Below are 17,462 nucleotides of genomic sequence, written 5' to 3'. Positions count from 1 at the left end.
ATATAAGAGTCTATGTATACAATCTGTCATTTTAGGTGAAAGACTTGGCATTATTGAATTCACATATCTATAGGGCAACCTGGAGTCAAATCATAATTATCAAGTAAGGACTACATTTTGTTGCATAGATAGAGGTAATTAAATCTGTAAATATGATTAAAATAAAACCTTGAGTTTGGCTGATTATCCTGAATTGTGTGGGTGGCCCTCTCTATACCTGTTAGCCCTTAAATGTGGGCAGGAAGAGATGTGACTATGGAAGAAGGTGCCAGAGACCACTGTAGTTTTGTTGATTACAACAGCCTTATCTGAATTTCTTAGATCATCCTTCTGAAATTGGCCTTGACTACTAGGCTATTATTTGAGCTTAGTATCTATCTGGCTTTCCTTCCTTTCTTTGAGATTTTTCCAGTTTAGTGTCAAATAGTCTTTCATTGTTCTCCCATCATAGATGTCTTCTTAGAGTCTCAGAACTACATGTCCTTCTGCATATCAGACCTCTCTACTTAGCTGCACCACAAGAACCTTAATAGGCTCCATTGGGAACTCTACTTCCTTCCCCAGAGTCCTCTTTCCTAACAAATGAAAGCATCGTCAAAACAATTGAACAAGCTGGAGAGCCTGGAATCAGCTTTGAAAATTACTTCGGCCTCCAGACTGTAACCAATCACTATAATCTCAAAAAATACCTCCTAAATATCTTAGGGGCTGAGTCATTTCTCTCTATCTTTGCACAGATAGGCATCAGCACCTAGCATGCTCTCTGGCCACCCTGCATCCCACACTTAGCTCTTTTCTTTTACTTAGTGCTCAGGAGGTAGATATCATTACAACTCTTTTAAGAGTTGAAACCTTGAACATGATCAGAAATATCTAGGGCTTCCTGAGGCGACAGAGAAGACAAGGACATTATGGAGTTATGAGAACAGAGTTATGAACAGAACCCTTTCACCAGGTCTCTGGTTAAAGCCACTCACCAATAGAAAAAATAAAAAAACTCCAGCAAAATTATCGACTGCTCAAAGCCTATCCCTTCCCAAATATAACCCTAGAAGTCTCATCCAATTTCCATTTACAGGGAAAAAACATTTGTTATCCCCCTTTTTAGCCCCAGTGGCCCCTAGTTATATTGTATCAATTATAACTCCATTCGCAGTATTTTCACAGATATCCTATAATATCACTTGAGAGAGAGAGAGAGAGAGAGAGAGAGAGAGAGAGAGAGAGAGAGAGATTGAAATTCTTAGTTACTTTAAAATATGTAACTAGAGAGCAACCAAAATGATACGTAGCAAAAATAAAGATAATTAATCATGACTCCTTTTTTTTTCTTTTCTTTTATTGGATATTTTCTTTATTTACATTTCAAATGTTATCCTCTTTCTCAGTTCCCCCCCCCTGAAACCTCCCCATCATTCCCCCAGATTCCCCAACCCCTGCCTCCATGAGGGTGCTCCCCCACCCACCCACTTCCTCCTGCCACCCCACATTGGCATCCCCTACACTGGGGCATGGAGCCTTCACAGGACCAGGGGCCTCTCCTCCCACTGATGCCTAATAAGGCCCATCTTCTGCTACATATGTGGCTGGAGCCATGGGTTGCTCCATGTATACTCTTTGGTTTAGTCCCTGGGAGCTCTGGGGTGTCTGGTTTGTTGATATTGTTGTTCTTCCTATGGGGTTGCAAATGCCTTCAACTTCTTCAGTCCTTTCTCTAACTGAATCCTTCAGTCTCTTCATTGGGGACCCTGTTCTCAGTCCTGTGGTTGGCTGGGAGCATCTGCCTCTGTATTTGTCAGGCTCTGGCAGAGCCTTTCAGGAGACAGCTATGTAAGCTTATAGCTTAATTTCTGCAAGTGTCGCTTGGAAAGACAGGATCCCCCACTTGGGCACATTTTTCTTCTTGGGTACTTCTTCCCCTAACTCTCCTGCTTAAAGTCTATATTAAAACACCTTTTGATAAAATCTGTAAGCCTGCTTTATATTGGCTAGACCTGAAATTATTTTCTCATCTAAAACACAAATTTTGAGTTTGCCTGATCCAGGTCCCAGGAAGATAAGGGAGCTCTTGAGGCTACTAAAGGTGACAGTGTAGAGCTGTGTCTCTGTCTCATCACCACCATCCTTATGCCTAAATTATACTAATGAATCGGGGGTTTAGTCATGGCATTGCAACACATTTTAGCTTTCAGGCCACAGCCTGAGTGTTCCTTTTTCTACTACTCCCCAAATATTACGGATTGAGATAAACCCCCTCCTATACTTTTTCAAAAGTGTCCTTAACTTAAGCAGTATGTTACACTTATGCGTATGTCTTTGCTGTTAAGCATTAATCTTAATGGCACAGAACAGTCAGCTGTATGTTAGATTACCACTTTACTTCAGCGACTAGCTGACTTAACTACTTTGAGCAACGACACTAAGCCTTTAAGTCTGCTTCCTCGTCTGCCAACTAGAAATTTTCTAATTATTTAAAAATTGGGATGACTTTATTCCATTTCCACACAAAAGAAGAGAGGTCTATGCAGTGGCAGAACCGTTTCATTTCTGTTGCTGATAAAACACCCTGATGCAAAGCAAGTTGGGGAAGTTTATTTGGATGAAAGGTCTAGGTTACAAGCTATCCTTGAAGAGAACTTCATGCAAGAACTCAAAATAGCTCATTACATAACATCCACAGTGAGGAGCAGAGAGAACAAGTGCATCCTTGATGGTGGCTTGCACAGCTACTTTCATTCTTTTGTAGTCCAGAGCCCCCAGCCTAGGGAATGGTGCCACTCACGTTATTAGGTCGAGATAATCTTCCACAGATATATCCACAGGATATCAATATAATTCCCTTATTGAAATTCTCTCTTCTGAGCTGATCGTAAGTTGCATGGATTCAATGATGAAAAATTAACCTCCACGGGAGTCACAGATATGACTTAACCTCACGTGTGCAAGATTCCCCAACAGCAAATGCAGACATGAGGGCTCTACAGTTTTGCATTGTTTACTGATTTATTGGCTTTGATGGGAAGAATCTACAGTTCTCACAGTGTGTATAAGAATGTGAGAAACTAGTCCATTCACCCCTGTCACCACCTAGGGTCCATAGATGGAATTCATAAATCAAGCTCCGTGTCAAGCAGCCAAGCAGATTACCCACTTAGCAATCTGCTCAAACTTTTCTCTTTCTGACTTACAATATCTTTCTCCAGGATGTCAAACTGCCATCACTCCTGATTCTAAAATGCTTTGTGTAGGCATTCTGGTATCACCAACACCAGTGAACATAGCTGCTTTGCCTTGTTCAGCCCTTTTCAGAAATTGTTCATTGTCGATTGCTAGTGTGGCCACTCTATTTCGGTGTAATGATTATTTATTGAAGGTCTACTCTTGCACCACAGAGATTGTGAGGGATGGAATGTGGCACTTAAAACCATGCCAGGACGTTTGGTAAGGTTGAGACCTGGACGCTTAGTGGGCACACACCTGAAGGCTTAGATGACTCCCAGCTCTGTGCAGGACTCTTGATTTGGAACACGTGCCATGCTTCTCACATAAAAGAGACTTGACCTGTGGTCACTAAGGCCCAAAATGGAGTTCTCCATGCTAATGAGGTACCTAGAGGCCTGGAGGGCTTAACCAATAAGCTTCCCTTCCCAGACATTCCTCCCTGCAAAAGGTATTTAGTCTCAGAGCCACCCTGAGAAGTGGGATCTGGTTTCAGTCATCCATTTTCTGCCATGACAATGAACTATTTAGAACCATGGACTGTCTCTTTTCATCAAGATCCACTGTGGGGTGTCATGAAGAAGGCCTTTGCCTACAGAGCTGCAATCTAATCTCCCATAGAGGGCCTCTCTGCGCTCCCAGCCACAACTGCCACCAAGTTTGCTGAGTCTCCAGGTCTCTACCTGCTCTACCTTAGCAAACTTCCTGGCATGGTTTTATGTCCCACAATGGAGTATTTGGGACCATCTAAGAACTATTCCCCATTTAAGAACGTTTCTGATCAATGCGAATGATAGGACATAAAAAGAGGGACCACATGACAGCATGCATCTGTTTTCACAGGCATGATGGTCTCAGGGAGGGTCTGAAGCATAGGTTAGAAATGCCACATATGAGACAAAAGTAGGACAAGGTGGCCAATAGGAAAACCTGGATGTGACTTCCATGAAAATATCAATAGGCAAGAACCCTGGCAGTGTTCCATGGGTTTAAAAGAAGACACCTTTCATAAATGGAATTTATAAGACCAATTTCATTTTGTTCTTTAATGTACTTATTGTACTTATATTTGGGCCAGGAGTATCAAACTTTTCCAAATCCAACTTTATATTTTTTCCAGTAAAACTTTTTAATGATAACTCATTAAAAAACAAAACAAAACAAAAAAACCTATCAGGTTCTATAGGCTGCCCCATGGAAGGACATAAGCTTCTTAGGATAAAATATGAAGCTATTAGTAATTAATCTGGACCAGGATAGATAAAGGGAATGGCCCAGGTATCCATAAGTGCACAGCACTTTACTTCTTACACACAGCAAACGGTCCAGCCAGCACAAGTAACCACCTCAGCTCTCGGTTGGATTCTGCCCTCTCTAGGAAAACCTTTGATATTTTTAACATTTACTTTTACTTGCCCTAAAGCTATTCTAATTGCCTCACTCCCGGGAATAAGAGTTTTTTATTTTATGTGAAGCCATGGATACATTTCCTTCCTCTCTCAGGAGTGATAATAAGCTGTCAGGTGAGTGTTCATCTGTGCTATTTCACCTGCTGCTTCATCTTTGCAGTTTTCTCTTTCAGCTCAAGGCAGATGTCTGACATCACATTTGGCATTTTGCAGCACCTGTTTCTGCCATAGGCCATTGCCCTTCTCAACTTTCTTTAGGAAATGAGCTGCTTTGCTTAGTCAAATCTCATTATTCTTTCCATAATTGCCTTAGATTGCAGTTCATTATCAGGGAGGAATCTCAGCCTTGACTGGTAATAAATACCACTGAAGACGTGGCTAAGGTGCTTTTTGATATACTTTAAGAAATGCATGCTGTTTAAAAGTAAAATTGTGTGCAACTAATCACCCCACTCTTTATCCTTTTTGCCTCACAGATTAAACGAGATACATGCCAGAGTTGAGTGGTGAGATCTTTCTGTTTGAAAGATTTTCCATTATTAAGAAGATAGTGCATGGGGTTGGGATTTAGCTCAGTGGTAGAGCACTTGCCTGGGAAGCAAGGCCCAAGGTTCGATCCCCAGCTCCAAAAAAAGAACCAAAAAAAAAAAAAAAAAAAGAAGATAGTGCATGCAAGTTAATTAGTCTAAAGCTAGAAGTCCTCACAGCACACTTAGCAGCATTGCTTCCTTAGGCATAACCATAACTTACTATTTGACTCAGACATATTTATTACATAAAATGAGTTAGTATTGTATTACATGTGTACATGTGTGTATGTTTGTCCACATGTGTGGGACCATACATGAGTGCTGTGTGTGTGTATGTGTGTGTATGTCTGTGTGTGTCTGTGTGTACATATGTGCATGTGTATGCCTGTGTGTGTGTCTGTGTGTGCATGTGTGTGTCTGTGTCTGTGTGTGTATGCATGTCTGTGTCTATATGGGTCTATGTATTTGTATGGGTTTGTGTGTCTATATGTGTGCCTGTGTGTGTCTGTGTGCACATGCATGTGTGTGTGTCTCTGTATGTGTGCATATGTGTGTATGTGTATTTCTGTCTGCCTGTGGGTGGATATGTATCTGTGTGTATGCTTGTGTGTGCATGTGTCCACACGTGTGTGTGTGTGTGTGTGTGTGTGTGTGTGTGTGTGTGTGTGTAGGTTGACACTAAGACTCTTCATTGATTGCTCATTGAACAGCATCTCTATCTTAAACTAGGAACTTGCTAGTACAGCTAGTCAGTTTAGCCAGCTTGTTCTGGGGATCCTCTGTCTGTGTTTTCTATATACTATGATTAAAAGTACTCTTCCATTTTGGTGGGATTGCAAGCTGGTACAAGCACTCTGGAAATCGGTCTGAAGTTTCCTCAGGAAATTGGATATCGTACTACCTGAGGACCCAGCTCTGTCACTCCTGGGCATATACCCAAAAGATGCTTCTACATCTAACAAGGATACATGCTCTACTATGTTCATAGCAGCCTTACTTATAATAGCCAGAAGCTGGAAGGAACCCAGATGCCCTTCAACAGAGGAATGGATACAGAAAATGTGGTACATCTTCACAATGGAGTACTACTCAGCTATTAAAAACAATGACCTCATGAAATTTTTAGGCAAATGGATTGAACTAGAAAATATCATCCTGAATGAGGTAAACCAGTCACAAAAGTATAGTGGTAAATATTATAAAAGGATTTTATTATCCCACACTAGTGCTGGTTCTGGTGGGCCACATGGCATCTGTGGGGGTATTTTCATCTTAATCAACAAATCATCTCACCCATTATGCTTCCAATCTCCATCCCATGCTGCTGCTAGCTACTCTCTGAGCCCAGCAACAGCCACCCTCTTGCGACTCTATCATCTAGTTCCCAAGGCAGGCCGCCACGCCAGTTCCATACAGAGTTGTCTATCTTGGGGATCTCTGGCTGTGGACTCTGCTCATGTTCCCAACAACCGCACCCAATGCTTATCGTCACAACTCCCAATAACCCCTTAAAATCAAAACTCATTTAGCTCGTAATTTAGCAATCAGATTTATATCAGTAAATTCAAACTCCACAAAAGTCTGCACAATAAACTCACAACCAATTGATAATGGTATAAACTGCCTACCTAGATAAGATAAATTTTCCTATAAAAATCCATCCCTTATGAAATATTCATAACAATCTGTGGCCATTTAAGGTCACATGGATCTGGGTGGTCCTTCTCTGTTTCCATCTTGGTTCTTCTCTCTTTTTCTTCAATCTTGCCTTTAAAAAACTCTGCCCCTGCCTTACTTTTACACTGCCAAATCACAAGCCTTGCCTTATCTTGTGCCAACCCTCTCCTGCATACAGATATCAATTACACAAAAGAATACACATGGTATGCACTCACTGATAAGTGGATATTAGTCCAAAAGCTTGGAATACCCAATTCCCAATACCCAAAGATACAATCCACAGACCATATGAAGTTCAAGAAGAAGGAAGACCAAAGTGTGGATGCTTCAGTCCTTCTTAGAAGGGGGATCAAAATACTCACAGGAAGAAACACATGGACAAAGTGTGGAGCAGAGACTAACAGAAAGGCCATTCAGAGACTGCTTCACTTGGGAATCCATCCCATATATAGACACCAAACTCAGACAATATTGTGGATGCCAAGAAGTGCAAGCTGATAGGAGCTTGATATAGCTGTCTCCTGAGAAGCTCTGTCAGAGCCTTACTAATACAGATGAGGATGCTCACAGCCAACCATTGAACTGAGAATGGGGTCCCCAGTGGTGGAGTTAAAGAAAGGACTGAATGAGCTGAAGGGGTTTGCAACCCCATAGGAAGAACAATAATATCAACCCACCAGAGCTCCCAGGGACTAAACCACCAACCAAAGAGTACACTCACAGCAACCCATGGCTCCAGTCACATATGTTGCAGAGGATGGCCTTGTTGGGAATCAGTGGGAGGAGAGGCCCTTGGTCCTGTGAAGTCTCAATGCCCCAGTGTAGGGGAAGGCCAAGGTAGGGAGGCAAGAAGTAGTGGGTGGGTGTGGGAACACCATTATAGAAGCAGGGGGTGAGGATGGAGTAGGGTTTTCAGGAGGGGAAACAAGGAAAGGGTGTAACATTTGATGTAAATTAAAAGAATATCCAATAAAAGAAAAGGGGAAAAAGAATACTACCATACTTGGCAGGTATAATTGTAGGTTCCGGGGATCTGAACTCTGGTCCTAGGGTTTATAAAGTAAGTGCTTTACCTCCTGAACCATCTCCCAGCTCAAAATTAATGATACTTTTAAGTGACAAGTCATAGCTGTGCTTTTTAAGCATACATAGTATTACAACACACACATACACACAAGTACATAGAACTAATGAATAAATCAATCTAATTAACCATCGTGTTGATGTTTTTGTAGTGATACATTTGAAGTCTACTTTCCAGTTGTTTTGAATTATATAACACATTATAACTGACTCTATTCATGGGGCTGAAGATGAGTTCTCAAAGTTTATCATTCCCATCTACCTGGAATTTTATATCCTTTATCACCAACTCCACCTTTTCTCACCAGCCTCAGATAAACCCTAGAATCCTTGCTACTTGCGTAACTTTTCTAGATTCCATTCGTGAATGATAACATAAGCACTGTAGGTGTGCAGCTTATTTCGGTTAACACCATGCCCTGCAGGTTCATTCACATCACTGCCAACAAAAGATAATTTTCCAGAACCTTCTGCCAGACTTTATACAGTTCCCTGTGATGACCTCAGAATAATAGGGTGAAATGGGGTTGGTGTTTGTATTTCAGGAGGTCTCTTAGTACACAGTGTCAATGAATGCCCAGCTATAGGCACAACATGGAGACTTCCTTTTATTGACAGTCTAGGATCAAAACAAAGCACATCTAGTTTTTAAACAGCTTCAGGAACACATCAACTGTTAAGAGAAAATCTGGCTAAATAAAAATGGGTTATTTTAGAGTTCAAAGTCTAAAAATCTAGTTGTTATTATGAAAGGGACTTTGAAAGGTCATTCACTCTGTATCCTGACTTCACCAAACCTAACTCAGAATGGAGCATTAGACATGCATAACTGTAGAAAGGTTAGTTCATTAGAAAGACAGGACCTCTTGTGTTCATTTACTTAATTAGAGTCTTAACTGTAGAAATGAAAAAAAGAACTGACAGGACTGAAAGAGAAAAGGAATGTCCTGTCGTGTTAGGAATATGCAGTGATTTTATATTTCATAATTATAGAATGAGCAGGAAAAACGCCACTCAGATACCTTGACCAAAATTATGCAAAAATAGGAAACTTTCTGATTTCCGTGCAATGACAACTATTTAGACCATATACCATCCCCCAAAATGATCGTTGTAAGGATTATTATCTAATTACAGTAGAATAAAATTACATAGCAACATAAAATATTGTCTTATAAATTTTTCTCATACCAAAAATTCCCTGCAGGAATACATAACCTGCAGGTCAAGAAAGATGACACAAGTAAAAGGAGAAAACTTTAAATTAAATAATAATTAAATACAAAACACCAATTTTGAAGATGTACATAGTGAGGTACTTAAAAAGAAGTGTCTATCTTCAAGACTTTGTATTTAAAAGCAGAAATTATTAAAGACAGTGACATGTTTCATCTGAAGAAACAAAATGAAGAGAAACCTAGAAAATAAGAAAGAGTAAGGATAAAAGAAGAGATGGATCAGGAAAGCCAAGTAACCACAGAGAACATTAAAACTGACACAGCTCTCCTGTATGTGTGAGAAAAGATACATAAAACTATCAAGGGAAGCTTAAAAGAAAATAAAATTATAAACTACTAATAGCAGGATTTGAACATGGCTGATTCCAACAGATCCAACAACTATTTGAAGGATAACCAGAAAATATTTTATAAACATTAGGCCAGTGTTGACAAGTTACAAAAATAAGTAGGTTCTGTTGAAAACAAAATTTGGCACACCTTACAGAAAAAGATTAAATAGTAACATGTTAGTTCTATTTCATTAATAATGTAAAACTCTCCTCACCACTGCCAATACTACCACAACAAACCAGAGCAGACTTGGAGAGTTTCAGTCATAAATTTTACAAACAGGAAAAAAGGAATCTAACAGTCTTACATTCATCTTACTGAATGGGACGCACTAGTCTATCTTTGTGGGATAAATTAGTGGGTGGGAACCTGGGAGGGTGCTGGGTTTAGGTCAGCTGGAGGGTAAGAGTCAGGGTGAATGTGTACAAATTTACAAAAAACACAGGTTCAGGTTTGGGAGGGGTTACCAGGAGAGAACCCCAGAGGGTCAGTAGAATGAACAGAAATATGCAGCCTCAGAAGGCAGGAGGTGGGGAGATGGGTAGACCATCTAGAAAGTACCAGAGAACAGAGAGTGAGAGACTCTCAGGACTCAATGGGAGTGGCCTTAGATGAAATGCCCAACAGTGGAGAGAAGGAACTTGAAAAGTCCACAGCCAGTAAGATATACAGGACCTCAAGAGGAGAGAGGTTACCAACCTATGGTCAAAATTTTCTGACCCAGAATTATTCCTGTCTAAAAGAACTGCAGGGACCAAAAAGGGGGAAGAGACTGAGGGAAAGATGGTCCAGTGATCGGCCCAACTAGGGAGTCACCAAGGCCTAACACTATGACTGATGCTTTGGTGTGCTTACAGACAGGAGCCTAGCATGGTTGTCCTCTGAGAGGCCCTACCAGTAGCTGACTGAAACAGACACAGATATTTATACCTAGGCATTGGACCGAAGCTGGGGACCCCTATGATTGAATTAGGGGAAGGATGTAAGAAGCTGACAAAGAGGGCGACCCCATAGGAAGACCAGCAGACTCACCTAACCTAGACCCTTGGGAGCTCCCAGACACAGAGCAACCAACCAGGCAACATACATGAGCCAGTCTGAGGCTCCTGACACATACACAGCAGAGGACTGCCTGGTCTGTCCCCAGGGGGATAAGGTTTACCTGATCTGTGAGAGACTAGAGGCCCCAAGGATGGAGAGGCCTGGGGTGGGAGAGCATCTTCTTAGAGACAGAGGGGAGGAGGAATGGGATGAGGAGCTGTGGGAGCGGGGAAGGAGAGGGTAATGGCTGGATTGTACGTAAATAAAATAATAATAACGTAAATAAAATAATAATAATCATAGAAAACTCCATGTATATTATATATTATATATAGTATATTTATTGTATGTATATATGTATCCATTTATATATATATATTACATATACATACATTACATACAAGCTTTTATGTGTCAACTAAACCTCAGTATGTGGTTAAATAAAAGTGGACTAGAACTGCGATATTGGATAAAATAATATATTTAGAAAACCAAATTTTAATTATAAAAGTTGCCCTTTGTGTCTATTTCTGGAAAATAAAAATGGAGAGAAAATATGGGCTTACATTTTTAGCAATTTTTAAAATCAATTCTCAATTAATCAGTTTCACAATGGTCCTTGTGTACATGCATGTCATTGTACCCTGCCTTAACAACATACAAAGTGGTGTGAAATTCTTATGAAGTTATATTAAGTGGTAAAAACTAACTCCTTTTGTCACTGGTTCATAATCAAAGAGCACACATATTCCTGTGAAGACAAACCCGTCGATATGTTTGTATAAATGTGATATGTATGTATATGACTACTAAAATGGGTAAAATGGGCCAGCAAGGTGGCTCAGAGGGTAAAACAATCTGACTCCCCTCACTTGAACCCACATAACGGAAGGAGAGAACTGGCTTAGAACTGGTTCTTCAGGCTGTCTTCTAACATCCACAGTCATCCGTGGCATGTGTATACCCTCACACACAGAAAATTAAAACATAATAAAGGTAAAAACGTGATCATATTTGCTAAGAGGTTTTTGATGTTTAATATATAGCCAGTAAAAATACACTGAATTGTTTGTGAATTACTTTGTCATTTTAATTTTTGAAAGCCTTGTGTATGCTTCCAGAAGCCGATCTATACACAAGCCATAGAGGAATGATCTGAGAAATTGACACGAGCTGAAAGTATTGAGTTTGAGCCAACTTTATCATTATTTATATAATGTAACCTTGTGTGTGTGTGTGTGTGTGTGTAAATATTCTTGATTTATTTAGCTGTGATTCATGAAAAAAAATCTCCAAATACAAAACAACAACAACCAAAAAAAAAAAATTCACAAGAATTATAAAAGCTGCAATGTTTTAGAAGCCCAAACTATTTGCTAATGAATGTTAACAGAAACATAAACGAGTCCCCTTTAAAATTCAACAAAGCAGTGTAAGCTACATTCTATGATCCCAATGGAGATTTTTCTTAAATGTAATTTGTGAGCCCTTTATTTCTACACAGATCCATCCCTGCTCAAAGGCATGAATAGAAGGAGTGAAATCAATTTCTGCTTCCGTGTCCTTTGCTCTGCATCCTGAAGTTGTTAACTATTGAACATCTGTGGGCTAAACATGGATTCCCAAACTCAGATGCTCAGTCAACACCTAGTGTATACCACTTGAGGGGCTGGCCATCAGCTCTGCTCTTTCTTCCCATCACTCTGTATCGGTGCTGGTCTTCAGGATGGGTGTTGTGCAGGAGAGCAGGCTCTACCAGCACCATCCACCATCTACTTCCATCCATCATCTACTTCACTCTCAGATGCTGCATGTTAAGCTCCTGCCTTGAGAAACACGGACACAGCAGGTAGTCTTCCTTTACCCGGAAATGTTGCTGAAATCAGCCAGGAATCTGATTTTTAGGAAAGGATGACCGGTGGGATTAACTGTAAGAATGAGGGTTTTATTTTCTCTATCAAACTAATATCATGGATATCTTCCAAAGTTTTGTTAGCTTTGGAAGTGGGTCACAGTCCTCATGTAGCTGGCCACTCTCTGAAAAGTTTGTCTTTGTTTAATGTTCATTCCAACCAGGTTATACTTTTTCATGTGGCTCTCTGTAAACATTTGGCTCCAAGTTGTACAAAATAATGAGGGTGTGGGAAAGACACAAAATACCCCAAAAACTGATTTTTAAAGCATGTGACAATTTCACATACACACACACACACACACACACACACACACACACACAGAGGCACACACACAGGCACACAAACATGCAGAAATGTCCTTGTTAATCACCTAGACTTAAAGTGTAACTAAAAGACAAAAGAGAAGCTTACCCTGGCTTTGTGACTTACCCTGGCTTTGTGTCATTAACTACGCAGTGGTAGGTAAACGTTCCAAACATCTGAACTCCTAAAATCCCATACAGAAGAAGGAAGAAAAGAAGGAAGATTGAGACACTCCATATTTGTTCTCCTGACCGCCTGGGGAAAAGAGGAACGTTAGGGAAAATAGATTAAATGCCCCCTTTCCCAGAGTTCATAAACACTCCCCTTAATATGTGCACCAAGCTGTGCTTACTTTAAAATGTTTGTAATTCGGGTCCTTGGCAGTTCGAATCGGAAGTAAATCCTGAAAGCCCGGATCATAATGAGTGGCCGTGGGATCCGCAGCATGCCCCAAGGTGACATCTGATCAACTATGTCAGCTATTTCAAACACCTAGGTCAGAAGAGATATACAAGCTGAGACTCCCCCCCCCCTTTTTTTTTTTTTTTTTTTTTTTAATGGAGCTGGGGACGAACCCAGGGCCTTGTGCTTCCTAGGCAAGCGCTCTACCACTGAGCTAAATCCCCAAACCCCGAGACTCCCCTTAACACTAGCTATTTCATGGAATGTATAGGTAACACAAGAATGTGCACCCTGCATGTTCAATTAAGCCTTATGTCATATTCCATCAACAAGTATATCTCTGAATTACAACTACTTTAAGAGACACAAAAATGTAAACTATTGAAAATGCCCTTAATCTCCCTTTTAGAATTCATCAAGACATAGTTTTATCATGAAACAAAGTGCCAACTTCTGAGTTATTTCTCACTAATAGTGTCTTTGTATATCTAGAAAAAAATAGAAGTATAGGGATGTGACTTACAATATTCTACCAAGGGTTAACAACAATGCATTGATCATTTATTTTTTATTAGAAAGGTAAGTCACATGGCTTCTTAGTAGAATCCAACTAAAAAGTAAAATAAAATCAGTGAAATAATGACTTTTCCTTAGTGTAAAATCATACCTGCAAAGATATAGGAGACTGAATTAGAGTATTGCCCATTAAAATCCCCTATAAAAGGTTTTTCATACATTCTTTCTATTTACTATGATAAAGCATTTATATTCATAATGCATTTGGTATTGACTAATATCTATATCAATATTAATAGCTTAATCTGTTTTAAGGAGTATATAATCATATAGCAATCAGAATACAATTTTTAAATTCAATTTTTGGCTTAAAAATTTGATATCTCACTCCAAATCTTTTCTTTTATTTCAGTGACAGCATGATTATAGCTGTTTTAAGAAGAACTACCTTTAGTATTGATATTAATTTCCGAGAACTCACAAATTTAATCAACAATAATTTAAATGTTGCAATTATAGGTTTCTGTCCATGAACATGTAAGCTAAACAATATAGGAAATTACACAACCACATTTAAAATGTATTCTTTAATGTTTCTAGTTAAACTGTGAATGTAAAATAATGCTGAATATTTAAAACATCTCTTTGTGATTTGAACATATTTAGTTACCTGTAACACGAGAGAAACCCAAAGGCAAAAGACCATGAATCCATCAAAAACACACCAGCGGTCCTTCACATAGGAGCTATCGCCCTGGAAATAAATTCCACATGGATTGTCAGGCAAAATTTGTTAATATATCTACATAGTATATACATATATTTATGTATGTATATGTGTATATATGATGGGAATAGTTAAAGCCGTCTACAGGTTTTCCTTTTATTACAATGGGACAAACTTTCAAAAGAGTATTTTTAGAATTTTAAAATGATATTTTTAAAAGGCAAATTATTGATTAATCATGAGAATTTGAAAAACTCTTAGTTCAGGACGTTAAAAGGAAAGCATCTATTCTCTTAGCCTCAGAAACCCAACATGTAGTAACAGAACCAATGATCGCTTTGGGTCCCAAGACAGAGCTTGTTTCAGAAGCCCCAGAGCACACTATAGCAACAGGAAGCCTTTAAAACTGCTTGACCAATCACTGCTAGTAGGAAAAGTAACTGGTAAAAGTTACCAGGCAGTAACAGTGACAGAGAAATTTTCCTTAATTTGCAAAGAAAAGATATGCTGACTTTAATTGGGAAGATACTGTCAAAGGAAATGAAGACGTATTGCTTTCATTATTAACAGGGCCTCTATCCTGAGGTTAGGATGTATAATTCAATAAAATGATATTTGAAAAGAGGATTTCCCTCTGGAATATCAGTGTCAATAAAAATGGAGGGCAGAGAGGACTTGGGCTCTGGGTAGAAATTGACATGCTTGTGAAGGAGGATATGAGTTATTCAATACCTGTCTGTCAGTTTGTATAAAGGCAAACAGGTGAAGGCTGCTGATCAATTATCCAGTATAAGAAAATATCTGAAAATGTCTTGCAAATATTTAACAAGGAGAGGCAGAAGGATATATTTTGCAGTCAACGAATGATATGCACGGGTAGCTTCATGAGCCTGTGATTTATTATCTTATCTTCCCAGAGCCCATCTGTTAGTATGTCTTAGCATTTTTATTTATTACTCCAACAGTGTTCAGTAGATTCATGCTACTTTTATCTAGATCCACTGCCAGATAAGAAACAGACAACTGAGACTCATTTGAAGAATTCAGACTACAATACTTATGATGACCTTCAGCACATCAAATATACATTTTTTAATTGGTTGACATTTCTTTTAGAGATTTGGTCAGTAGAAATATTTTTAGGGGGGAGAAATTGAAGGAGGCAGTCCAAGAACTTCACAGGCACAAAATAGACCCTGTTGTTCATGGATGGAAATCCCTCACTCTTTTTTGACCAAAGAACATTAATAAGAACTCTCAGCACATGCAAGGCCCTAAAAGAGCCTACGTGATTCTTCACGAATCCTTGCCAGCTGCTGCTTGAGCACAGCCTATCTGCCACTTCTGATTCATCAGACCTCTCCAAAGTACCAGCTCCTCCGTGTGTGTGTGTGTGTGTGTGTGTGTGTGTGTGTGTGTGTGTGTGTGTGCATGTATACGTGAGTCCGTGTATTTGTAAACACATAAATAGATGCTGCTCAACCTATCTAATGTCACATGTATTATATCTTTTCAGGGATGACCATTTAAAAGAGAGCAAGGAGGGCTACATGGGAGGATATGGAGGGATGGATGGGAAGGGAAAATGGCATAATTATAGTGTAATCTCAAAAAGTAAAAGAAGTAATAAAATTTAAAAAAATGAACAGATGTTCATACATCACTCTACATGTGCAGACAAACACACATTTCAGCCTTATAAGTGAACAAAGAAAGCACCCTTTTGCAAGTTGTTGTGTGTTAATAGACTGGAGAATTGAGAGGCAATGTCCTATTGTTGGCAAGTGAATTAAATAGGAATAGTATTAAATGCAAGTTTTTAGAAGATAGGTGGTTAATCAATGTTTTAAAAATTTTGGCAGATTTAATTGACCACAGCAAATCAATTCACTTGGGAAATAAGGGTTTTTCACAATCATCTCTGTGAACTTATATATTTTTATCCCTAAAAATGTCTATATTTGTCATGAAACAAAAAAAGGCAAGCTTGCAAAGAGAAAGCAATGAACAATAAAGTTTAAATTAATAACATAAATTTATTGTGACAGGTAACATTTTGCTAACATTGAACTTCAGTAAAACTTTCATTTTATATTCAAGAATGGAGTGTCAAACAGGACTTGCTCAGATCTGCCTTTTAGGACATGCATGTTGGAGAACTGTGTGCTATCCAATGATGAAGCTATGGTTTAGATTTAATGTCATAAAATCAACAGTTCGTGCCACTCGCTTAACTGCTGCAATCAAGATAATGAAAATAAGTGAAAAATATTTAAAGTTTGGTTAAAAATAACCAGATCTCAGATTTAACAGAAACATCAGCTAATATTTAAACACAGTTTTAATGAGCTATGATGTTCTGACTACTTTGAGATAATATTAGCAATGCAGAATAATTAAAGTTGACACCACATGTTCATCTACTGTAATTATTTCCAGTCTAAAGCAAAGATATACTCATTTGGTTTTTAATTTTAATTTGTCATTTCTTATAGATTGAAATCAGAAAAATATTCTTTTAGTTTTGTAAGCATTTAATCATTCAAGTGTTAGTAGATGTTAAAAATACTAGAAATATTGAATCTATAGTTTTGGAAAGAGTTAAATTGCAAATAATTTTTATTTTTAAAATACTAATTCAACTTTGAATATTCAAAATTCATTCATTTAGTGTCCTGCTCATATGGAATGAATTGATCACTCCCATATCACGTTTACCTCTGGTTTTTATTTTTTTCATTTTTCAAGTGTGCCAGACAATTTTCTTGATAAGAAACTCATATCCCAATCTATTATATAACTAAGAAACAAGAAGGCTTACTCTAGGAAAAGATCGTTTCATTCAAGTTGGAGGCTTAAGACAGTGACATAAATCACAAAGCATCTCACCCACAATATTCAGTTCCCTCACAGAATCGGCAGAGGCTGCTATATCCTGGGTGACCCATATAAACAAGTGACGGGTCCTTAGAATCCTCTAGTGGACCATAGAATACAAAGTAGGACTGGCAGGTCCAGAGAAGTCAAAATTCCCAGCGCTAACTTTGTCTCAAGTTGAACTCCCG

General features: G+C 38.8%; 1 protein-coding gene across 1 annotated transcript in view; it reads right to left on the bottom strand.

Annotated features, from left to right (window-relative positions):
• The window catches only part of Nalcn (sodium leak channel, non-selective), a 317,042-nt gene that overhangs the window by 272,490 nt on the left and 27,090 nt on the right, over nt 1-17,462 (bottom strand). Inside the window, exons 4-6 of the mRNA XM_032917213.1 lie at nt 14,341-14,424; nt 13,105-13,244; nt 12,879-13,007 (exon numbers count right to left, since the gene is read on the bottom strand). Of these exons, the coding sequence (XP_032773104.1) occupies nt 12,879-13,007; nt 13,105-13,244; nt 14,341-14,424 (353 nt within the window). The remainder of the gene's footprint in view (nt 1-12,878; nt 13,008-13,104; nt 13,245-14,340; nt 14,425-17,462) is intronic.

The sequence above is a fragment of the Rattus rattus genome, chromosome 12, assembly GCF_011064425.1.
Source record: "Rattus rattus isolate New Zealand chromosome 12, Rrattus_CSIRO_v1, whole genome shotgun sequence".
NCBI classification, from domain to species: domain Eukaryota; kingdom Metazoa; phylum Chordata; class Mammalia; order Rodentia; family Muridae; genus Rattus; species Rattus rattus.
The sequence above is the reverse complement of the archived record's forward strand: the minus strand, read 5'-3'. Positions and strand labels throughout refer to the sequence as shown.